The 25,365-nt window shown below is 44.0% G+C and overlaps 1 protein-coding gene across 2 annotated transcripts; it reads left to right on the top strand.

The window, feature by feature from the left end:
• Positions 1-782: 782 nt before the first annotated feature.
• MED31 (SOH1 family protein) lies at positions 783-20,524 on the top strand. 2 transcript variants are annotated; one of them, XM_087388440.1, is made up of 5 exons: positions 902-1,109; positions 1,358-1,455; positions 19,084-19,180; positions 19,353-19,431; positions 19,507-20,519. In XM_087388440.1, the coding sequence occupies exons 1-5, from the start codon at positions 1,063-1,065 to the stop codon at positions 19,720-19,722; spliced, it is 537 nt and encodes a 178-aa protein (XP_087244566.1). In that variant the 5' UTR covers positions 902-1,062; the 3' UTR covers positions 19,723-20,519. The 2 variants fall into 2 exon arrangements, with proteins under 2 accessions (XP_087244567.1, XP_087244566.1); XM_087388441.1 differs by lacking the exons at positions 902-1,109; positions 1,358-1,455 and adding an exon at positions 783-873 and having other exon boundaries at positions 19,507-20,524.
• Positions 20,525-25,365: the final 4,841 nt, after the last annotated feature.

Here is a 25,365-nt window from a genome sequence, read left to right as displayed (position 1 = left end):
TTTACTATTTTAATGTATACAACTCACCATCATCACAACATTCCACACTTACTACTATGCTCGAAAAGCTCAAAAGGCAAAAGGATTCGATCGCTAAGAAAGTCATGCAGTTTGTTACCTTTCATGATTGGATTCCTTTAAAAATCATGTAGATTGTCAAAGATGAAAGTTTCACTAGCCAAAGGTAACCATAGAAGAGGCAATCACACTTGGACAAATTCGAAGGACGAATTATGGATTTGACTGATGAACCTATAAGGAGCCGATTCGTCAAACTGTGAAACAAGCACGTGTAGGGTCAAAGAAGAGCGAATTTGTTAAACGGTGAAATAAGCATGTGTAGGGGTGAGCTCAACGCGACATGGAAGACGATAGAAGCAAGAATCAAGACAATAAGAAAAGACATTCTCAAAGAGTAAAGGTGGCGAGCCTACCCTACAGCCATGCTAAAGCTATGCTAGGTCATTTCTAGTTCAAAGTAAAATCATTTCACCCTTTAAACCCTCGCACCGACACATTTGCCATGGGAAGGCCAAAAATGATGAAGGTGATTTTGTGAAGCCCTATAGCAAATGGGTAGCATCGCCATTTTGTGAGTCTGGAAGGTAATGGACATTGGACTCAAACTTCAACAAGTAGCTTAACTTGACCCGCACGTACAGCGGTCTACAACAGGAGATGCCACAAAGAGGCAAGCACAACGGTTATCGCAAAGCGTAGCTGGAACATCATCGACACTCTTGATCACTGAACTCATCAAATCCATTGCTTTTCAATAGCTCCTTGCGTGAAGCATGGGGACGATACGTCATAGTGGCTATTGTGGGTTTGGAGTGGAGAGTCTGGGGGTATACAAGAGAACGGTGCGAAATGGTAAGCAACCAACTCACATAGAAGGTTAAATAGCAAGGCCATAACAATAAACCACGTGGAGCAATAGTCGCAAGGTCTAAGCGCTTCCCTTCCTTCGGCAGGCCGATAAAAAGTATGTGCCTACCTAGATTTGTGTAAATCGTTAAGCTGAAAGTCTTGGAATTCGAGTTGAATCGATGCTGTGCACCCATGGCTGCTACTCAGAGCACAGTGGAGGTAGCTGCCAATCCTCCAACGTAAGTTCTTTCTGCTGCTGGATCCTTTAAGAGGATCTGTTTTATTTCCTTTCTTCCAGAGAAAGAGAAATCAACTTTTCGGTACAACTGCTGAGAAAGAGAGGGTTTCATTCTCTGTTTTCCAGAGAACGCAAAACTAATGAGAAAGAGAGGAAGAAATACGGTGTTAAACAATGGTGAAGTGTGGAAATTTCTGCCAAACGAGCTAGCAGTGAGACTTTCTTCGCTGACTTTTTGTTCGCCTACAGGCTGAAGGATCAGTTCAAAGAGACCGATGGTGGTCGACAGCGATTGCTGCTGGAACTGGAGTTCGTGAATTGCCTTGCCAATCCTACTTACATTCACTGTAGGCTTCTAATTCGCAAGCGCTTTTGGGTTCCATCAGCACTAATCTTAGACTATCAGAGAATTATGCGAAATGCAACCGTTGCCCTTCATCCTGCTCGTCTTACAGTATTCTAGATGTTTATACTGAGATGATTTTCCGTTTGGGTTTCCCCTTACCAAACTTGATAGTCTTCACTATAGTTGCTTCCTTTTGACGGTTTCACAGCGCATATTTCTGCAGTACTCCTATATCTATTTCTTTTCATTCCTTTGTGTTTTTTGGTAATAAGCTCTTTACCCAGCGTGAACACCTACTGCTACATGAGCTGTACGTGACATTTGATCTTTCTCTCTATCGTGCACCCTCTACCCTAAGTGATCTAATCTAACCTTCATTTTGAGAAGCTAGCCTTGCTTCTCAATGAGAGTAAAGCATCAAAACCCTGAAGTAACGACATACTGATGAATGATTGCTAATGTTTCTTGTCATGTGCGGCAGAAGAAAGGTTCTTCTCATTCAAATTCCTGCTTTGATTTTGCTAGTACACCATATTCCGCTTCCCAAACAGCTCGTATGCCTCTTCCAATAGCATCGGCCATAATCAAGAAAGGCTTAGAGACTGGTCTGTACAAGTTTTTGGTATGGCTTTGCATCCCGACTGCTCTGACTGCTATTTCTGATGCATCGACGAAGACATGAAATGGTAATTCCCAGTCCGGGGGACTGACGATTTTGGGTCAAACTTGTCAAAGGTCGACAGGTGTGAGATGAATATCTTATGCCATTTTATTTACCAATAAATCTGCCCAGTTGCTTCAGATTTTTGGGTGCAGGGGCATTCAAAATGGCTTCAAACTTTTGAGGATCTATCATCATCCCTTCTTCTAAAGTGATTTGGCCCAATAAGACTCTTCTTTTAACCCCAAATGCACATTGATTTGGACATTGCAGGATTGGCATTGTCAACCAAGGTCATCCCAAGGAAGTTAAGCTGCTTTCCCCCAATAAAATGAATTTCCCTTTAGTAAATCTGTTAAGAGCTGCAGCTTTCTTAGCATACCTTTTATGAACTTTGTGGAAAACCCCATCAAGCCCAAGAAAGTCCTCAGCTGAGTAGGATTTGTAGGTTGTGGCCATTCTTGATTGCCTTAACTTTAGATGGGTGACCCCTAATTTCCTGGCAACTCATTATGTGACCTAAGTACTCAACTTGATTGGCCACAAAGGAGCACTTATACGTCCCCTCCTCTGTCTTCCTATCCATACCTTTTGGTTTACCTCCATTGCTTTACTTGACAGTATGAAACCTCATATAGCATAGTCTTTAGAGAATTATTATGGCCAAGTGAATGATTTCATTTTTGCAAAATTAGATGCTGGAAGATCTTAGCGTCATCTTGTTAGAATCTTTGAGGAGAACCCTAACTCTTCTTTTTTAGAAAGGAGGCCCAAATGCTGAGTGCCTTTGAGATACTTGAAGACATGCTTCACGGCCTGCCAATGGTGCGTAGAGGGGCTAAGCATATATCTGGTCAACTGTGACACATCATACTGAACATTGGGTCTCGTATGGCATAAGTAAATCAAACAACCAGTCTCTTGCTGATAGAGAGTGACATTACAAGCACCGTTGCCATCCTCAGAAGAGATCTTAAAACCAGGCTCTAATGGTGTGGATACTAGCTTGCAATCCTCAAACTGAAAACGTTGCAAAAGCTGTCCAATATACTTGAATTGTAACATCAAAATGCCCCCCTCACTGCTACCAAATTGAATGCCCAGATAGTAGTGCAAAAGACCAAGATCAGACATAGCAAACATCCTCTGCAAGTCAAGCTTAAAAGCTGCAATTTGCTCAGCATGTGTCCCAGTCATAAGCATGTCATCCACATAGAGTACTAAATCAGCAAATCTGCCCCACTCTTGCGGATGTAAAGGGTAGCCTCAGTAGGGCTGTTTTGAAAGCCAAGTGTAAGCAAGTGAGCATGTATCCTGGGTGCTTGCTTTATCCATAGAGGTCTTTCTTTAAGCGGCATACCTTTCAAAAGCTTCAACCTCAAAAGCCAAGAGGTTGGGAAACATAGACCTCTTCCTGCAAATGCCCATGAAGGAAAGCTGTCTTGATATCAAGCTGATGTACTTCCCAATAAAAGTGGGCAGCAAAGGCAATAACAATGCGAATAATAGTGATCTTGGAAGTGGGGGAAAAGTCTCCTCAAAGTCAATGCCTTGCTGTTGAGCATAGCCCTTATCAATAAGATGAGCTTTGTAACGGTCCATTGAACCATCATGTTTTCGTTTAATCTTATAAACGCACTTAGTTCCAATGGCATTCTTGCCAGGAGGCAAGTCACATAACTCCCAAGTGTTATTCTGATAGCTAAATCAAATTCAGCTTGCATAGCCTCTGTCATCCTGCTTCAACATGTATCCACTTTCTTAGTACTATTTCTTTTTGTTTTTCAATAGTATGCTTATTAAGAAATGAAATGTTTTCCTACTGTTCAGTTACGGACCAATGGGGACTAGGTCTAGCATTTGAGGGTGGACCCCCTTGCTTGGGGTTATGGGCATTAGTGACCCACAAGAGTGATGGCCTCTCTTTGAGAGGGACATCTAGAAACCACACCCCACCTGAGTACCCAAACATGGGACCAATCAAATGCACAGATTGCATACCGACCTAGGAACCATTCAAGAGAATGTTCCCTGAGCTTTGGGTGTGGGCCTGGCAGCATGCCAAGAGTAATGGAGATACAAGATAAGACGACAAACAAATGAGCTCAGTATGGCTCAATTATGACCTTAGAGTACGTCAATAGATAGTCTAAGCTGTTAGGAACCCGTGGGTGCGATCAGAATTAAATTCTGACAACTTTGAAATTTTAGGGTTTTTGGGAGTGACGTGGCAGCTGACACGTGGCAGACTGCCACATGGAATCTGAGCTGGCAGGTCAGTCCACCTGTCCCACACATGTGGCAGCATGCATGGCAAGTGGCAGGGCATGCAGGCCAAGTGTTTGGCCCCAAATCTGGTAGATTTGGGGCAGGTGGTGGGCTGTCCTCTTTGGGACTGCAGCCCACCAAAAATCTGGGACAAGTGTCCACCTTCCACTCTAGGCCTAGGAGGGGGGCTAAGCCTATAAAAGAAGGCCTCTCCCCTTCATTCCACACATGAAAATTTCGTCACTTTTCTTCTCCCTCCTTTTAGATGATGCAGCAGAACCTCTCCAGCTCCTTGGGTGCAGCCAGCTTCTCCCCAAGCCATTCTCTCACCTCAGCAGCACTTTCTCTCTCTACAACAGCACATTCTCTCTCTACAGTTCCAGCCCCTCCTCTCCAGAAATCTGCCCCCTCTCAGCTCTTCTGGAACAGCAGCAGCATCCTCTCTCCTTCACCTAGCCTGGAGCAGCCACAGCCCCTTTCTCTCTCCTGCTGCAGTCTTTCTCTCTCTACTGCAGAATTTCTCTCTCTACTGTTCCAGCCCATTTCCCTTGCAGAAATCTGCCTTTCTGTGCACCTCTGGAACAGCAGCAGCTCCTCTCTTACATCTCCTCCCTTGGGATCAGCATAGGCACTCTCTCTCTACAGCTATCACTCCATAAAAGCTTTCTCTCTCTAGCCTACAGGCTGTTTTTCTAAGCTGTTCTCATTCCAGCCCCATTTCCACACTCTCCTCACCCAAGGTAGCTTCAGAGGCATCAAGGATTTCATCTACAAAAGGGTCAAGTCACGAAGGGAGCCTGTATTGTCAAGTTTATCTCATTTACAGCACTATTTCATGTTGTTTCTACTATCTTCTAGAAACTAGTGCTTGTCTCTAATGTTGGATGTAAGTGGTGATTGTTGCAGGCTTCTTCCTTGTGGATTGGGCAAGCCAAGAGTTGAAACCTGAGCTTGGAGTCCTCTTTTTTTGTTGTCTACCTTGTACATATGCTCTTGAGTCTTGTATCTAGGTCCTAGGTTTTCACTGAGTTCATCAGTTTGGAAGGTGCATTGCACCTTGGTCTTGTATCTCCATTTTCAAGAATAAAGTGAGCCTGGATAAGGGGGGGGGGCCGTCTTGGCCCCTCAATCATATTGCATTCTCCAATGATGTCACTTTGTGTTTAAGCTGTATAAGTCTTAATTCCAGCTTAATTGCAAACTCTTAAGTTCAAGTAAATGTGTTTGGCAACTCGCAATCATCTCATTCAAATGCCTCTGCAAAATCCGTTGTTTGAATTGATAGAAAGCACCGAGTAGTTTACATTGGTATCAGAGCTTAGGTAGTGGTCCTGTACTCTGTGCTTTCTCTTGTTGAGTCTCTCCTTCATTGAGTCATCTTGTCATCATGGCAGCCAATGGACCTGACCCTCCTCCTAACTTGCATGAGTTGAGTGCTCTCTTGGCAAACATTGCTCAACAGGTTCAAGTGCTGGAAAGCAGCCAAGCAGAAACTCATGACATAAGGGCCCAATCCCAAGGAAGAGGCCGTGCGGACAACACCAACTCCAACAAGGAGGGAAGATCATTCTCTTCTTCCCCTCCTCGAGGTAGACGGCGTCATCGGAGTCCATCTCCTTCGAGACGTCCACGGAGACAAAGGTATGCAAAGCATAAGGTACCTCTTGGAGATAAGCTCTTTAAGTTTACCAAGTACAAGGGAGAGGACAAGCCCGAGGTCTTGCTGGCCTGGATCCGAGACCTCGAGTATTTCTTTGAGGGAGACGAGTACGAAGACAGGGCGAAGATCCGGTTTGCCGTCCTGCACATGCAAGACCGTGCTTCACTCTGGTGGGCAGCTATGGTCAACACTGGACAGCAAGCCCACACCTGGAAGCGCTTCAAGAAGAACTTGATGAGGCACTTCCTGCCTAAGGAGTTTAAGAGAGATACAATGGTGCAGTGGGACATCCTCCGCCAACGCCAAGAAGAGAAAGTCAGTGAGTATGTTGATCGTTTTTGGGATACTTTGTTAAAAGTTCAAGCATTCAGTAGGAAGGATAAAAAAGAGCAGCAAAGGAAGTTCTTTGCTGGCCTACGGTATATCGTTCAGCATGAGGTGGACATTGCCACTCCTACTTCTCTCGAAGACACCATCAACATTGCCTTGAAGGTGGAGAAGAAACAATCTTTCTCCAACAAGCGGAATGGCAGCAACAACAAGCGGAAGTCCCAGGGAACCTCTTCCAAGGAACAAAAGGGTAAGGAGACAGCAAAGGACGCACCAAAAGAGCAAAAGTCAGCCAGCCAGCCTCCTTCGAAGAAAGCAGCCCGCACTTTCAGCTCATTGTCTCCACAACAGAAGCAAAAGTATTACTCCGAAGGGCGGTGTTTCAAGTGTGGCGATCGAGGCCACAACTTCTACGAATGCCCTCAAGCTGCCAAAAACAGCAGCAACAAAGAAGCAGCCCTCAAAAAGCCAGTTTTGGTAGTCAACAAGGTGGAAGCACCTCCAGAAAAGGGAGCTGTAAACGACACCCATAGTTTGTTGAAAACATGGGGTCAGGTAAAGGATCAATCCGCTTTGTTTTTGTTCGATAGTGGAGCTACTCACAACTTTATTTCTCATGAGATGGCACAGAACCTCGGGATAGCCCCAGAGGATAAAGGAGAAGCCTTGGAGGCAACTGCAGCCTTCAAGAACCAAGAAGAGAAGGTGTACCCCATCATCGGCAAGCTTCGTGTACACATCCAGGGGTACTTGGATCATCTACCCTTCATGGTGGCACCACTTCAAGGATCAGATGTAATTCTCGGCATGCCCTGGCATAAGCAAGTCAACCCCCGAATCGATTATGTGAAGAATATTCTAACCCTCCAACATAAGGGTAGAGATGTGAGCATTACAGCGGGAGTTTCAGGAAACACCATTCCTATGGTAAGTCATGCATGATCTCCCAATTTGCTTAAGAAAGGAGTATGTTCTTTTCTAGTGTTTGTACGCGATAAGCAACCAAGTGAAGAAAAGTCAGATCCTCTCACAAAAGAAAGATTAGATTTCCTTCAGGAATTCTCTAGTTGCTTCTCTCAGGAACTTCCTAGTCACCTCCCTCCTGAGAGACCAGAGGATCACAAAATTGACATAGTTCCAGGGTCTTCACCTCCAAATAGACCCCCATATAGAGTTAGTCAATCTCAACAAGATGAAATCTTCAAGCAAGTCCAAGAACTCTTGGACAAGGGATTGATCCAACCCAGTAGTTCTTCTTTTTGCTCTCCTGTCTTACTAGTCCAAAAGAAGGATAAAACCTTCCGGATGTGCATAGACTATAGAGCCTTAAACAAACAGACGGTTAAGAATCGTTTCCCAATTCCTCGTATAGACGATATCTTTGATCGTTTAGGAGGATTTGAAATTTTCAGCCGTATAGATCTTAAGAGTGGCTACCATCAGGTACGAGTTGTACCTGAGGACATTCATAAAACAGCCTTCCGAACCACATTTGGGCTGTATGAATATATGGTAATGCCATTTGGCCTTACTAATGCCCCAGCCACGTTCAATCGACTGATGGAACGGTTGTTCAGGAACTATAGACAGTTCACTGCCGTCTTCTTTGATGACATCCTCATTTTCAGCAAGAATGAGGAAGAGCATAAGGAACATCTAAAGATTGTATTTCAAATCTTAGTTGAAAATGCTCTTCACATCAATGAGAAGAAAAGTGAGTTCTTTCTTCCTGAGATTCACTATCTTGGTCACATTATCTCACGAGAAGGTGTCCGTATGGACCCAGCCAAGATACAGACAATTGTAGAGTGGCCTGACTTGAAGAATGCCCATGAGGTAAGGTCTTTTCTAGGCCTATGCTCATATTACCGAAGGTTTATTTGGCATTTTGCTGAACTTGCAGCCCCTCTACATGATCTCACTAAGAAAAATCTGAAGTTCAGATGGACCCAAAAAGAAAAGGACTCTTTTAATGCTCTAAAGCATGCCCTGACTACAGCTCCTGTACTTATCATTCCTGACTTAAGGAAACCATTCCTAGTAGCAGCTGATGCCAGTGGCGATTGCCTTGGGGTTTCTCTTACCCAGGATGGTCATGCTGTGGCCTTTGAAAGCCGACGGCTAAGAGATGCTGAACTTCATTATGATATCTATGAAAAAGAACTCTTAGCTGTAATTCATGCTCTCAAACTTTGGAAACATTATCTTTTAGGGATAGATTTTCTTGTAAAAACTGATCATGAAAGTCTTAAATATTTTCTAACTCAACCTCTGATCAGAGAGAGACATATGAAATGGTCTACCTTTCTGCAATCATTTCATTTTCAGATACAATATACTCCTGGAAAAGAGAATGTAGTGGCTGATGCCCTTTCTCGTAGACCACGGCTTCACCATATTTCAGTTCCCTATCATGATGAGCTAACAGCCCTCAAAGAATTCTATGAGGGAGATGCTGATTTTGCTCAGCCATGGGCACATTTGAAAGATGGAGGCACCCATCATGCCTACCACATCAGGGATGGCTATTTATTCATGGAGAACAAACTATGTATCACAAAGCAGCTTAGATCTAAAGTGATGGAGGAAAGCCATAACCCACCCTATGCTGGTCATAGGGGTATTGTGGCCACTTTTTCAGCCATGGATAAATTTTTCTACTGGCCTAATATGAAAAAGGACACTGCTGCCTACATTTCAGCTTGTCTCGCATGTCAAAAAGCTAAGTATGAGAGAGGAAAACCCAAGGGTTTACTTCAGCCCCTACCCATTCCTGAGAGACCATGGGAACACATCACCATGGACTTCATTACAGGAATTCCCAGGACCAATCAAAATCATGACATGATTTGGGTGATAGTAGATCGATTCAGCAAGCAAGCCCACTTCATTCCTTGCAGAAAGAATCTCAAGGCACCTGAAGCTGCCCATTTATTTATTAGACACATCTTTAGACACCATGGCATGCCCAAGTCTATAGTATCAGATAGAGACTCAAAGTTCACTAGTAACTTCTGGCAAGCTTTGTTTGAGAACCTTGGAACTCTTCTAAGTTTCTCCTCAGCTTTTCATCCTCAAACGGATGGCCAAACTGAAGTTACGAATAATACACTCTTGGATTTGCTGAAATTTTATGTGCATGACCAGCAAACCTTTTGGGAGAAATTCCTTCCTCTCGTGGAGTTTGCTTATAACAACACAATTCATTCCTCCATTGGAAAAGCTCCTTTCGAAATTGTATATGGTAGATCTTTACCAACTCCACTCATGCAAACAAAAGAGAAAATCTTTGCCGCTGATCAATTCGTGGAGGATTATGACTCTGCTTATGCCACAGTTCGAGCAGCCATTCAAAAGGCACAGGAGAAACAAAGAGCAGCTGCAAATAAAAGACGGAGGGCGTTTGCAGTGAAAGAAGGCCAATGGGTCTTATTGAAATTTGAGAAAGCCCGGTTAAAAACCAAAGTGGGCAAAAAGCGCATCTACTTCAAGCTATCCTTTCGATATTATGGTCCTTTTCAGGTGTTGCAGGTAATAAATGATGTCTCAGTTCGATTGAGACTTCCAGAGCATTGGAAGATTCACAATGTCTTCCACGTAAGCTTGGTGAAACCCTTCATTGGGGAACCACCTCAAGAGCCCACACTGGACGATGCACCTGAAGTAGAGGACACTGAGATCTTGTTGATCCCAGAGCAAATTATTTTGCATAACTTCACTACGGGACGTCGAGGCACGACTCGCAAAATGTACCTTTTGAAGTTTAGAGGGCTCCCATCCACCGATGCCCAATGGGTGGACAGAGCTACATTTCAAGAGTGTCCTGAAATCCTGGATGCTTATGAGGAAGCATTTCAGTTGCGGACAACCGAATGAAAGACGGAGGGAATGTCATCCTGCTTCAACATGTATCCACTTTCTTAGTACTATTTCTTTTTGTTTTTCAATAGTATGCTTATTAAGAAATGAAATGTTTTCCTACTGTTCAGTTACGGACCAATGGGGACTAGGTCTAGCATTTGAGGGTGGACCCCCTTGCTTGGGGTTATGGGCATTAGTGACCCACAAGAGTGATGGCCTCTCTTTGAGAGGGACATCTAGAAACCACACCCCACCTGAGTACCCAAACATGGGACCAATCAAATGCACAGATTGCATACCGACCTAGGAACCATTCAAGAGAATGTTCCCTGAGCTTTGGGTGTGGGCCTGGCAGCATGCCAAGAGTAATGGAGATACAAGATAAGACGACAAACAAATGAGCTCAGTATGGCTCAATTATGACCTTAGAGTACGTCAATAGATAGTCTAAGCTGTTAGGAACCCGTGGGTGCGATCAGAATTAAATTCTGACAACTTTGAAATTTTAGGGTTTTTGGGAGTGACGTGGCAGCTGACACGTGGCAGACTGCCACATGGAATCTGAGCTGGCAGGTCAGTCCACCTGTCCCACACATGTGGCAGCATGCATGGCAAGTGGCAGGGCATGCAGGCCAAGTGTTTGGCCCCAAATCTGGTAGATTTGGGGCAGGTGGTGGGCTGTCCTCTTTGGGACTGCAGCCCACCAAAAATCTGGGACAAGTGTCCACCTTCCACTCTAGGCCTAGGAGGGGGGCTAAGCCTATAAAAGAAGGCCTCTCCCCTTCATTCCACACATGAAAATTTCGTCACTTTTCTTCTCCCTCCTTTTAGATGATGCAGCAGAACCTCTCCAGCTCCTTGGGTGCAGCCAGCTTCTCCCCAAGCCATTCTCTCACCTCAGCAGCACTTTCTCTCTCTACAACAGCACATTCTCTCTCTACAGTTCCAGCCCCTCCTCTCCAGAAATCTGCCCCCTCTCAGCTCTTCTGGAACAGCAGCAGCATCCTCTCTCCTTCACCTAGCCTGGAGCAGCCACAGCCCCTTTCTCTCTCCTGCTGCAGTCTTTCTCTCTCTACTGCAGAATTTCTCTCTCTACTGTTCCAGCCCATTTCCCTTGCAGAAATCTGCCTTTCTGTGCACCTCTGGAACAGCAGCAGCTCCTCTCTTACATCTCCTCCCTTGGGATCAGCATAGGCACTCTCTCTCTACAGCTATCACTCCATAAAAGCTTTCTCTCTCTAGCCTACAGGCTGTTTTTCTAAGCTGTTCTCATTCCAGCCCCATTTCCACACTCTCCTCACCCAAGGTAGCTTCAGAGGCATCAAGGATTTCATCTACAAAAGGGTCAAGTCACGAAGGGAGCCTGTATTGTCAAGTTTATCTCATTTACAGCACTATTTCATGTTGTTTCTACTATCTTCTAGAAACTAGTGCTTGTCTCTAATGTTGGATGTAAGTGGTGATTGTTGCAGGCTTCTTCCTTGTGGATTGGGCAAGCCAAGAGTTGAAACCTGAGCTTGGAGTCCTCTTTTTTTGTTGTCTACCTTGTACATATGCTCTTGAGTCTTGTATCTAGGTCCTAGGTTTTCACTGAGTTCATCAGTTTGGAAGGTGCATTGCACCTTGGTCTTGTATCTCCATTTTCAAGAATAAAGTGAGCCTGGATAAGGGGGGGCCCCGTCTTGGCCCCTCAATCATATTGCATTCTCCAATGATGTCACTTTGTGTTTAAGCTGTATAAGTCTTAATTCCAGCTTAATTGCAAACTCTTAAGTTCAAGTAAATGTGTTTGGCAACTCGCAATCATCTCATTCAAATGCCTCTGCAAAATCCGTTGTTTGAATTGATAGAAAGCACCGAGTAAGGGTAGGGACAAGATGGATCTAAAACAAAACACAGTCAGATTGATAGACAGACAGACAAGACTAGATAGACAGAATACTGAGTGTAGACAAACAGAAAGACCAAGACACTAGAACCCCTTGACCTACATCATCGGTGGTCAAAGTGGTAGACAAGAAATAGAAGTAATCAGAAAGCCCACTTCTCATCATGTGAGGAAGGAACAGCAGGATTAGCTGATGGAGATGTTGCAGCAACATGGGCTGAGGTAGATGCAGGGGCTGATGTAGAGGTTTTGGAGTAGCAGTCCCTCTCCCGGTGATTATCACGGCCACAAATGGTGCATGGATGAGCCTTGAAACAGTCCTTCTCCAGATGATTAGTTTTGCCACAATGGGTGCAAGGCTTTCTTACCTTAGAACTTCCTTTCTTTGCTAAAAATGCAGTGTCAGTTACCTTTCGTTGTTGAGTTCTTTCTTCCTCTTGGAGAGCATTGATGATACCCTCAAGAGAAGGATTATTATGATACTTGAAGGTAGTGACAAGAGTAGCATAGGTGTCAGGTAAGCTTTTGAGAAGCACAGCAATAGCAATATCTTCGGAGATGGGAGACTTGACTGACGCAAGCTGAACCATAAGACTGCGAAGATAATTGACATGAGAGGCTATAGTAGCTCCTTCCTGCATATGTAGATCAAAGAATGAGATCATAAGTGCAATCTTAGAGTTTTTAGATTGGGCTCCAAAAAGGGTATCCAAAGTGATCCATGCTTGAGGAGCAGACTGTATGTCGGAGATGTGATGAATGTAATCATCTCCAAGGCCGAGCAATATGATAGCATAGGCTTTGTCGTTCTTGGCAGTGACAACTTGCTCGGAGGGACCTTCGGGAGCAGCACGGTGAACAATGTCCCAAAGACCTTCTTTCATAATATGGCACTTGATTTTGATTTGCCAAGTATGAAAGTTGGACCCATTGAATTTGTCGATAGATATGAGAGAATGAGAGGAAGATGCCATGTGGGAAGGTTAAGCTTACCTCTTGCTAGGATGCAAGGGCAGTGTCTATTCCCTTACAATATTGCAGAAATAAATGAAAGGAGAGATCCAAGAAGCCGGTTCTCTCACCACTTTGTCAAGGCCATAGCATATGATAGCCCATCGAAGCAGGAGGAACCAGCAAAAAAGAGAGACTGCTCAGCAAACTGAAAGAGGCAAAGCATAGTACCTTAATCCCAGGCAGAGGTAGAGGTGCAAAAAAGGGGCGCAGTCCAGGAGGTCGAACAGATGGCGCAGATCTCCGTGAAGATGGAGCAGATCTCGAACAGTAGCTGGAGAAGTCGGCCTGTGCAGGTACGGATTCCGTACAGTCGTACGGACTGTACGGACTGTACGGGCAGCAGAGTACGGAGTACGGACGACAATGTATGGAGTACGGCGTACGGACGGCGCTGATCTGTACGGACGGCAGGTACGTTGATGCAGGAGCGACAGCAGGAGCGGGTGCAGGAGTGACAGCAGGACTGCGCAGATCTGGCGCTCAGATCTGGCAGAAATGGTGTGCAGATCTGGAGCGGAGATCTGGCGCAGATCTGGAGCGGAAATATACAGATCTGGCGCGCAGATCTGGCCCGCAATGGCGGGGCAGAAAGAGGGAGAAATGAGAAGATGGAGAAATCTGAGAAGAGGGGCAGATCTGCAGCGGGGGAGAGATTTGAGAAGAGGCAGACTGAGGGGAGAGAAAGAGAAGAGGCAGACTGAGGGGAGAGAAGAGGGATCAACCTAGCTCTGATACCATGATGGAATATGGAAGCAAGAACTAGAAAATAGAAATGAAATAACAAGATTGAAAGACAAGAAATACCTTGAGAAGAGTGTAGACAAGACACAAGCTAGACAGATAGATTGCAATGATGTGACCCATGAATATATGGGCCAAAGTACAAGACATAACGCAAGAGTGCTTATGGGATAATTGTAGAAGTGCCACATGGCACACACTTAAGACATAAAGACTAGACTTAGACTTAGACAAATGTAGACTAGGAAATAGTACACTTAGTGTGCACTTATCTCCAACATTTTAATGTGTCAAGGAGTCAACGGGGGACCTTTTTGGGCTCTTGTATTTCAGCTCTCACCTGGTCAAGAGCCCTGTGCACAATGTCCTGATTAAGCTGAGGTGTATTAGGCTGTAAAGAGGGCTGAATATCATGCGGCATATGTGGCTGCAAATGACCAGCAAATGTAGGAGGAACAACCTCAGATGTGACATCATCATGAGCATATGACGGAAACAAAGGCATCAAGCTGTCAAAGAGATCTGGTGCATCAACAACGGGCTGTTTTTGACAGTCCAGCAAAGGCATAGTGTAGGATTCATCAAATACAACATCCCTAATGACAAAACACTTGCCCGTGTGGGGCTGGTAGAGCCCATAGCCCTTGCTTTCTGAGCTATACCCAATAAAAATGCATTTGACAGCTTTATCATCCAACTTTGTTCGTGTCGTGCATATGCCAAGCATCCAAAAGTCCTCATGTGAGAAATACTGGGCTTATGACCTGTCCAAGCCTCATAAGGTGTGATGGTCTTCAATGCTTTGGTGGGACATCTATTCAAAATCTAATTTGCACACATAACGGCATCCAACCACAACTTGTTAGGCAATAGCTCCCTTTCAACATACACCTGGCTATCTCCATGATTGATCTATTCTTGCACTCAGCCACAAGATTTTGTTGAGGAGTGTAAGGCAGAGTGCATTGATGATGTATGCTACGTGAGGCCAAAAAAACAACAAACTCCTTTGACATATATTCACCCCCTCTATCTGTATTAATGTGAGCAATTTTCAGCCCACTCTTATTCTCAACCAAGGCAATGAAATGCCTGAAGCATGCAAAAACTTCAAATTTGGATTTCAAAGCGAAATTCCAAGTATACCTAGATGTGACAATAATAGAATCCCCCAAGAGTTGCAACCGGCATGGGTCCATAAACATCACTATGAACTAAACTCTCCCATCCTTGGGAAATGCAGAATGGTGCATCTTACAGAGCAAACAAGGTTCGCAAACATGCTTCGAAGGCATATGTAGCTTCACCAAAGCCCCAAAGTTGAGGTGTCCAAATCGCTCATGCTACAGATGGGTATCTGCCATGGTAGAGGAATGAACATCAAAGGCATTTGCATCTGCAAGTCCAACATCGTCCAAGCATCTATCGTAGGCATCAAGTCTATACAGCCCTCTAGTCAATGTCCCAGTCAAGACCATGGTAAAGGCATGTGTAGCATCATATACCATACATCAAATACCATAAAAAAGAACGTGATAGCCACAAGTAGCTATGGATGACATAGAGATGAGGTTCTTACGAATGCCTGGAACATAAAGCACATTCTCTAGAGTAACCAGACCACTGGAAATAGAAGTAAGAGCAACTTGCCTAATGCCTTTCACTGTATATGATGCATTATTGACACATGTGACTGTCCCCTCCTTAGATGCATGCTCAAGTGAGCTGAATAACTTTTTGCAAGAAGTAATGTGCTTGCTAGCACCGCTATCAAAGAACCAGGCATCAGATTCATCAGAAGCTATCATGCAAGCATCATGAATATCAGGATTATACTGACATGTAACAAGAAAAGCCCAATGCTGGTCTTGTGCAAAGTTAGCTGACTCATGTTAATCATCTGGACTAGGAGAACTAGATACTGCAAGACCAGACTCTTTCTTCTTCTTCTCAGATGCAATTCTCTTCGTACATTTAGAAATGTCATGCCTAGGTTTCCTGCAATAGTTGCATCTGTTCTTCTTCTTCATATCCCCCGAAGAAGAAGCATCATGGGAGTGACAATGAAATTCAAGGCAAATGCACCAACTGGTAAGGAAGGCAAATGAGAGAAGGGCACCGTCCCAAAATCAAAAGGCAAAACGTTGATCAAACTTCAAAGCTTTTCACTTCAAAAGACTCTGTTGTCTCAAGGTGTACCTGTGGCAAAAATTCCCTAAAAGGCAACATGAGGCCTTTACAAAATGCAAATGAAGTAAAGAAAGGCCTGTTTTGCAGAAATTGGAAAGAACCAATGCAACAAAGGCTTACCCAATCATGTAGCCCCAAAATATAGCAAGGAAAAGGCTCCAAATGCGAGCAAGGGGTTTCACCCTTGAGGGAGAGCTGAAAAAGACAGCAAATAGCAATTAGAGATGCCAAGAGAGGGTTGGAAATGAGAGATACAGCAAAAGAAAGTGCTCCCACGAGGAGGAGAGCACTTGGAAATGAGAGGAGGGTGATCCAATGGAGCGGAACAAGGGGTTTCACCCTTGAGGGAGAGCTGAAAAAGACAGCAAATGGCAATTAGAGATGCCAAGAGAGGGCTGGAAATGAGAGATACAGCAAGAGAAAGTGCTCCCACGAGTAGGAGAGCACTTGGAAATGAGAGCAGGGTGATCTAATGGAGCAGAACTTGTGGCCTGAGGCAAGGGAAAGCCAAATAATGAGGAATGGGCTCAAAGAGGGACCTCTAGATCAATGCAGCAAACTCCAAATTTCTTGAACAATTGGCACGCAGCACGAGACAGCTCCGAAGGACTGAAAAAAGCTTCGAATAGAATGAGCCTTGAATGTGCTGAAAAGTGACTTGAGCAGATCTGTATAGCTGCGAAAATGGCCGTACAGCAGTCTGTACTGTTGTACGGACCACACGTGAGAATTAAATGCTGGAAATAGGCCGTACAGCTTTGTACATGGTTGAAATGATGCACAGCAGCTCCGTACAACTCCCGAGATGCAATAAATGCTGGCGCAAGTGGTCCGTACGGCTGTACAGAACCACACGTGTGAGGCCGTACAGTTGCACACATGTTGCAGGTCTGAACTGCTCAGTTTCCTGCGATGGAATTGCAACCCCGAACCGCTTCAGCTTGCTCCAAATGCCTTGAAAATGAACCAACCAGCAGAATTGAGAGCTCTAGGGGCTGCCAAACAGCTTGTACTGCTGTACGGACCACACGTGAGAATTAAATGCTGGAAAGAGGCCGTACAGCTTTGTACATGGTTGAAATGATGCACAGCAGGTCCGTACAACTCCCGTGATGCAATAAATGCTGGCGCAAGTGGTCCGTACGGCTGTACAGAACCACACGTGTGAGGCCGTACAGTTGCAAACAGCTCGGGAGAGATGTTGCAGGTCCGAACTGCTCAGTTTCCTGCAATGGAATTGCAACCCCGAATCGCTTCAGCTTGCTCCAAATGCCTTGAAAATGAACCAACCAGCAGAATTGAGAGCTCTAGGGGCTGCCAAACAGCTTGTACTGTTGTACGGACCACACGTGAGAATTAAATGCTGGAAAGAGGCCATACAGCTTTGTACATGGTTGAAATGATGCACAGCAGGTCCGTACAACTCCCGAGATGCAATAAATGCTGGCGCAAGTGGTCCGTACGGCTGTACAGAACCACACGTGTGAGGCCGTACAGTTGCAAACAGCTTGGGAGAGATGTTGCAGGTCCGAACTGCTCAGTATCCTGCGATGGAATTGCAACCCCGAACTGCTTCAGCTTGCTCCAAATGCCTTGAAAATGAACCAACCAGCAGAATTGAGAGCTCTAGGCGCTGCCACAAGCTGCCAATGGCGAGGGAATGGATCCTTAACCTGCTCTGATACCACTGTAGGCTAGGGAAAGCAATGGAAGCTCAAAATGAAGGAGGGAAGAAGAAAAACGAGATGCTGTAATGAATTGCTGTAAAATGAGTGGAGGCTCAAGAGAGAGTCAATATAGCAAAAGCCTAGGGCTAAGTGCCCTAACTAGACTTAAGTGTCCTAACTGTCGTAAGTGGTACATGTACTAACTGTACCAATTGACCTAACTGACTGTAACTAGGGTTGCAAAGGAATGAGTGGCACCTTACAAAGGAATGAGTGGCACCTTATCACTGGGCTTGACATGAAGGCAGACTTGCAGAAATCATTTTCAATGTCAGATTTGGGTAGGTTGCACTACTATTTGGGCATCGAGTTTGCTAATGTTGAGGGGGGTGTAATGATGAGTCAATCCAAATATATTGGACAGCTCTTGCAATGGTTTCCAATTTCAGGATTGTAAGCGGGTTGCTACTCTATTGGAACTTTTGGTTGATCTCTACTAACCTTGACTAAGAGTTAAGAGCAATAGCCAGAATAGAGAGCATGCCTATTACCTTTCAGATGCCAATAAGGAGCTCTGATACCACTTGTAACATAAGTTGGAGTAGAATTAGAGAAATTAGCAAATGCTATGTTGAATTCCCTAGAAAGGACTATTGGCTTTCCACTGCGGCAATGGTACCCCCTTCTCAAGGCTGCAAAATCAAGACCAACACCTCTATTCCCAATTGGTAATCGTCTGAAATGTCCAGACAGGTATAGGGCCCTAGCCACCAGAACTCGTAAGGAAGCGGCTATTTTGGGCAGTGCTTCAGTCTTGTAGTCCTTGGAAAAGAGGACTCCTCTGCCCCTTAACCTTGGAGGGAGATTGGGATGTTGAGGCCACACTTTGACTGGGGAGCTTGGCTAGAGGTGTACGTTGAGCGGAAGATGAGGCAGGTGGGCCGTTGAGTGGGGACTGTTGAGGGGTGCGATGGCAATGTGCCGGGAATTTATGGTTCATCTTTTGTTCTTGAGCTAGCAAGGGGACATCTAAGTTTAGGAGAATTTCAATAGAAGAACAATCATCATATTATATGAGTGATAGTCAAGTTCAATCTACTGGTGCCCTCTGAAAGCTAATATCATCTGGTGCTCCATTTGAGAAAGGTCTTGGGATGTCTTTTTCTCAGTTGATCACATGGAGTAGTGAGCCTACCTTGGTACCCAAGTGGTGCTGGTTGGTTTCAAATAGATCTTTTGTAGCAAATAGTTTTGATTTGAGGTTCAAGGCACTACTTTGTTTGGATTTATTTTGCACTTCTTTGTTTGGCCTTATTTTGCAAGGAGCAGCTAATGTGCAGTGTTTTCAGATTTGGCACAGAATCGTTATTTTGAGGATGATGCATTTGTTGGCTACTTGAAGTACTTGCAGTACTGGCAACGTCCTGAGTACACCAAATTTATTGTGTAAGCAAATCTACATTTAATTGTGAAAATTTGGATGATTGGATATATTCTAGTCTTACAAAGGTATATATAATTGTGAAAATCCGTGATACTTTTCCAGCGGTGGGCTACAATCATTCTGTGTATGTAAACTTGATGACTGCTTACATTGCACTGCTTTCTTTTACTGAAGGTATCCTCATGCTTTATTCTTTCTTGAGCTTCTTCAGAGTTCCCATTTTCGTAGTGCAATGGCACATCCAGTGAACAAGGTGAGCAGTGCAGATGTTTTTGTTTCCGGCTATTGAGCTATCAAGGACGCCAAATGACTCCAAAATTCTTGACAGGAATTGGTCCACCGGCAACAGTTCTTCTATTGGAAACATTACAGGAACAACCGCTTGAAGCATATACTGCCTAGGCCACTTCCGGAAGAGGCTCCTCCTCCAGTACCTCAAGTAATGATCCAACCAGCACCACCTGTGCCGACTGTTGTCAAGACTGAGAATAATGCTCGAGCAAATGCAGGTGAAAGGCGGAAGAGAAAATATCCTAATGGATAATACGGAGATGCTAATTGCCACCGAGTCCTTTACCGTGAAGTTCTTTTCAGCAGAATCTCATAAGTCTTCCATAAACAAAATGCTTAGGGGAAACAGCTGATAATTTTGTATATGTACAGATTCTTGGGAACTACGTAAACTAATTGTCTTAAAAGAGTCGTTGGAGTTTAGTAGTACTAGGGTTTCACATTTTATCACAAAATATAGCACGTTGGCTATATTGTCTTTAGGTTTGCAATGAAACTGCCGTAGCTGAAACCCTACCATTTAAATGAGCTTGCAACCTGGGTGAAGAGCTTCTTTAGGGTTTTGCTTATGTGGCTGTGGGTCACTGGGTTTGCCAAGCGTTCTGCTCCTCTTGGGCTTAGGGCCAAGATGCTGGCTTCAAGGAGTCCATGTATGTTGTATCAGGGTGGTATCTTAGGGTTGCTGTGATCAAGGAAGGTATCGGCTGATGATGTGATGCTTATGCTGAGGGACGGAGGTGTTGGAGTTGCCTTGGTTTGAACAAGGTGCAGTGAGCCATTCCTATCCTTTGTGTTTGATTGTGCTACTAAGGCCTGAGTCGAGAGCTCCCTTTTGGAAGAAGCTGCTAAGCAACTTGCCACTGTTGATGAATCAATGGAAATACGACCTAAGGTGGTCTCTAGTAAGATTGTTGATCATAGTCACTGAAAGAGACATAGTTCTTGGACTGTTGTGTTCTAATATTTCATGGGGATAGAAGCGAGGGAGGGCTTCTTAGTTAGGAATTGGTGGCAGAAAAGTTTCGAGTGTTGGTAGGTCTTTCTCCTCTTCTGCCATGTGACAAGCTGCCAAAAAATATTATGGCATTTCATTCCTCAGGCGTGCCCTGGATGCTCGCCTCTGCTCCTACTTACTGAATGTTTTGAATCTTGATTTACCTAGTTTGTCAGATTTTCTTTGGCAATCTGTGGAAGGGGTTTGGGGAAGGGCATTGTATCTCCGTCGTTTACAATGAAGGGAAACGGACAAGAACAGTGTGCTGTATGAACTCTGGATTAATGTTCGTGGGGTATTCAAATTAAACTGAAAATCTATTTTGGTGTCTGTCCTGGTGCTTGCTATCATTGCGAATTTGGCGAGATGGCCACTCTCAAATGACAGAGAGCAAGAGGGGGACTGACAAGTATTATTAGGAGGAAGCTCAGCATTGGCTTCAGGAAGTGGAGGAGGAGAAATGTGGCTTGCTGGGGTTTTCCAAGTTGTCCTGAGGGAAAATAGGACTGGATCCGGGTGAGAGAGCCTTATCGCTTCCAAGGAATTGAGAATACCGAGCCTAGCTTTGATGTTGAGATTCATGATGTGCTAAGCTGTCTCTCTTTCAACAAGTAACTCATTGGTGGTTGTATCTTTGTGTGCTAAAAATCCGGGAGATTCTACTCTCAGATGTCCCCGGCAGGCCATTTTTTAAGGCTTTTTGTGAACTGGTTTGGATGGTGGTTACATACAGCTCCTTGGCAGGGAGCTAAGGCTGAGAGCGAGTGTGGCAAACCAAATCTTCAAGACAGGTCAGTTATTGTGCTTGCTAAATGGTTAAACTGAGACGCTTCAAAGAATTCTGGGCTGTGCTTGTACAGTGCTTTATGAAAGAGGGGGAGGGAACAAAGTTGGCAGGACAACCTGCTTTGAAATATTGTACGACTGCTAACTAAATTCCGGACTAACAGATAGCCTTAGACTAGACCATTCCAAACAGTAGAGTAGAAATAATCAGATTTAGCAGAGAATCCTACCCTATCATGAGGCCGAGGCTATAGCAGCAGCTTCATTTATTCAAGGTTGAGATGCTGAAGTAACAGGGAGGTACCTTTTAAAGTTGAGGACAGGTGCTGGACTAACACAATAGCTTGTGTTAGTATAAATGGATGCTAAAGTATGTGTGGGTGTGTGGATTTGTATGTGTGAGCATATTTTTATACTATGGTCTACACCCACCGTTGGGCACTGATGACGTCAGTGGGGATGACATAGTAGCTCGTCCCTGCTATGCGTGATGGAGTTTCTGGTTTTCAATCTTATGAGTGACTATCGTGAGATTGAAACTGCACTATGTTGTGTTTTTAGAGGATGAGTTTGGGAATGTTCCTGGATTCATCTAGGTATAACACAATAGCTTGTGCAGAAAAGGATTATTCCTTATTGAATTCCCAGCTGAGAACTGAGTCCTGCTGTATAATTTAGTTCATTCAATGAATGGAAGTACAATGATAAGTTCAGCGCATGTGGGCAGCCAGGCCTTTTATATAAATAAAGGCAGGTTGTTTCACAACGCGTGTATAGGATGATTTCCCAGAAGTACCACATGGCAACATCCTAACAGCCTAAAGTATAAAGTAGTACTTACAAGGCTAAATAAAAAAGTCACTAAACTACCCCTTTTGTTACAGTCCTCCCCACTTTAAAAAGAATGTCCTCAAATCTCGAAGAGTCACTGTAATAGTAAAGGAAAACAGTGAGAACAGTAGATGGTACTGGATCATATCATGTAGCAATGATGATGCCCAAAGCATCCCAATAACTGCATGAGCGGAGTTGATATGGGTACTGCTCCACAACAAATGAGGGCTGCTAGGAGGACTTGTCATCTTGGAAGGCCTCTCTCCATTTGATGTAGTATTCAACATAGGATTTATTTTTGAGTACATGGTCCCTGAAACCAATGATTCTCTCTGGAATGTACTGAATCTGTCCTTATCCATGGGAGGTAACTTCTCATTTCAGAAGGACCCAAGTACTTTTTCTAGAGGGAGACATGGAATACATCATGAATTTTGTAAGATGGGGGCAGTCCCAACTGGTATGCCATTTTCACCAACTCTACTTAGAACTTTGTATGGGCCATAATATCTATGGGCAAGCTTTGTATTAGAGTTTCCGTTCAGAGAAGCATATTTGGTCTTGTGGAGCCTGAGAAACACATACCATGAATCCACAGACTCCAATCTTAAGAAATGCCAAGGAGGTGGCCTCAGTTTCATAAGTCGGAAGATTTTCCATAACTCATTTTATATTACAATCCCTTGTTCAGGAAGGTATTCAATCAATAAAGCAAGTTGTGGCAAGACTAAAAAAACCAAAGGGAGAGGTCGTGGAGATGAGGATGTACTGGACTCTTTGGAAAGCCTAAGTTCTTTTTTTAGACTGTTGTATACCTTGGAGATGGAAAGAAGTTTTGACCAATAGATTTTTGAAAGAGAAGTCCTTTGTGCATACCCTTTTTGTTAGCACTGCCTTCCAGGCCATGCTTTACTAACACTCTTGTAAAAAAAGTGTCCCACACCATTTCTTGCGAAGTGGCCCCCTTCTATTTTGGTTTAATCTCTCTCTCTCTCTCTCTCTCACTCACACACACTTTTTTTTTTGGGTGAGCACACACACATTTTGTTGTTGTAAGAACTCTCTCTCTCTCTCTCTCTCTCTCTCTCTCTCATGCACACACACACACACAGAGTTTGCAAATCTCTTTGCATTGCAAGTAGTTGCATTATAGCATTCAAACTTTCCAATGGTTCTATGCACGGGCTTCCATCACAAGTGTTGCAAATTAATCATCCATTCATCTTGACAATCGTTTGCGTCTGGTAGAACGTAAGGTAGTGCTCATTGAGTGCTTGTACTCACTTGTTAATCCCTCTTATTTATCGTTCTCTCCAACATGTCATCAATCAAGCTTTCCAAGAGTTTTTTGGGGATTTGTTTCATGCCTTTGAACATGTTGGGTTTGGCTAGAAATATTGTTCTTCCTCAAATCTCTAGTTTATTTTCTTACGAATGGTTTTTATGAACAAGTGCATTTGGCATGTGATTGTTCTAACCCTAAGTATTAGAACTTACAACCTTTGATGGTCGTCTTGGAGCTCATGTTGGTACTTCCAATCTTGACCTAGTCCTCAATCCTTATGTAAGAAGACTGCCATTAAAAAGAAGGGCATCCTAACCTTCTCGCACCTTGGTCTTTTGAATTTGTAAGTCATCTTTGGGTTTTGTAGTTAACATTCCCACCAAAGGCTCTAATGCATTTGTGGAAGACATTAAATCGTTCTATGCAAAATTTCTTGTGAAGGTTCTTGAGGCTTACTCCATAGCACTTGCATAGCTGGGTATATCAAGCTATCTATTAGAATTTATTAAGCCCTTTGGACCAAAATGCCTTCCTAGAGGTTTCCCATAGCATGTCACCATGGTGAGATAATGAATATGGTAGAATGGGCTCTCCATAAATCTTGCTTTCAACTTGGCCACCATATCATTGGACAGTTACATGGCATCTCCATGGGTTTCTCTTGTTCTCCTCTTTGGTGCAACATGTACTTTGCTAGGTATGAACTTGACTTCATATCAAGACAAGCTTCCTTAGGTAAAAGAGACCTCTTTTCCTTGTTCAAATTTGCTTTTAGGTACATTGAGGACATTTTCATCCTTAACATCCCCCTTTCCATAGCCTTTTTTGACCCTTCCCAACCTAGAGTCATGACCAACCCTTATTGGATTCACCCATTCGAATTAATAGAACTAGTTCTAGAAGATTTCCTCCAATTAAGATTCCTCTATGCAAAGGCCACATAAAAGTCTCTTTGTCCTCCATTTATGGAAGAATTCACTTCTTACTTTGCCTGTAGAAAAGAAAGGTTACTCTTTCCAATGCAATACTTCACCAAATGTAAGGGTAGTTGCCCCTTTGTGTAGAACATTAATCATTCTTTCTTAGTAGTTATTCCTCATTGAACCCTTTTATAGTTGCAAAAGCATTACTAAAGTTACAAAAGTTGTTTTGCAATAATGGCTTTTCCTTTCCAATTACACTCAAGAAATTCTCTAAGTTTCTACAAAATCGGTAATTGGTCGAGATTACCTTGAAATCTAAGGTTACTTTTAGATATCTTACACTTGGTAGTGGGTCAGTAGAATAGGTGCAAGCCCATTGCCTCACTTTCCTAGAGATCATTCTGGACCTGGGTATGGATGCACACACATGCACCATGCACACTCGCATGCATAAGCATGCATGTGTATGTGTGTTCTCTCTCTCTCTCTCTCTCTCTCTCTCTCTCTCTCTCTCTCTCGCTGCTCCCCCTCCCGCTAGGGTTGCACCGCCTTCATGTGTTGCTTGGGCTGTTGCATCAGTTTTGCTACTCCGCCCGCCCAGTGGGCCGCCCATCTTGTGCCGAGCTGCTGTCCATGTCGCTCCACCTGCTGCTAATAGCAGTTGCTAGTAGCTGCTCAAGATAGCTGCCTAAGGCAACGTGGTTGCCCTGCGTCGCCAACAGCAGCACCAGCAATGCCAGTGAGCAGCAGCAGTGCCAACAATGTCACCACAGTGCCACTGACAGCAGCACAATAGCGCCACCGATTGCATATCACTAGGAAGCCCCCCCTCCCTCAATCTGATTCGATTGATTCATTCATCTTATTTAATTTGATTTGATTTGATTCATGCGAAGAAGTATATACATCATGGAAAGCTCGAACAGAAAAACACGAGGGGAAAGAGACAAAAAGATTAATGCCATTTGGGCCGAGGGGCAAAACATTTCAGATGCCAATACAAAAGGATGCATGAATGCAATAAAGGAGGTTGTCAAAATGCTTGAGAGTGATATTGAATCACTACAAAAGAAG

This window comes from Dipteris shenzhenensis, chromosome 17 (assembly GCF_047967505.1).
Source record: "Dipteris shenzhenensis isolate YYH24624 ecotype China chromosome 17, Dip_SZ_1.0, whole genome shotgun sequence".
Classification (NCBI taxonomy): domain Eukaryota; kingdom Viridiplantae; phylum Streptophyta; class Polypodiopsida; order Gleicheniales; family Dipteridaceae; genus Dipteris; species Dipteris shenzhenensis.
The sequence above is the reverse complement of the archived record's forward strand: the minus strand, read 5'-3'. Positions and strand labels throughout refer to the sequence as shown.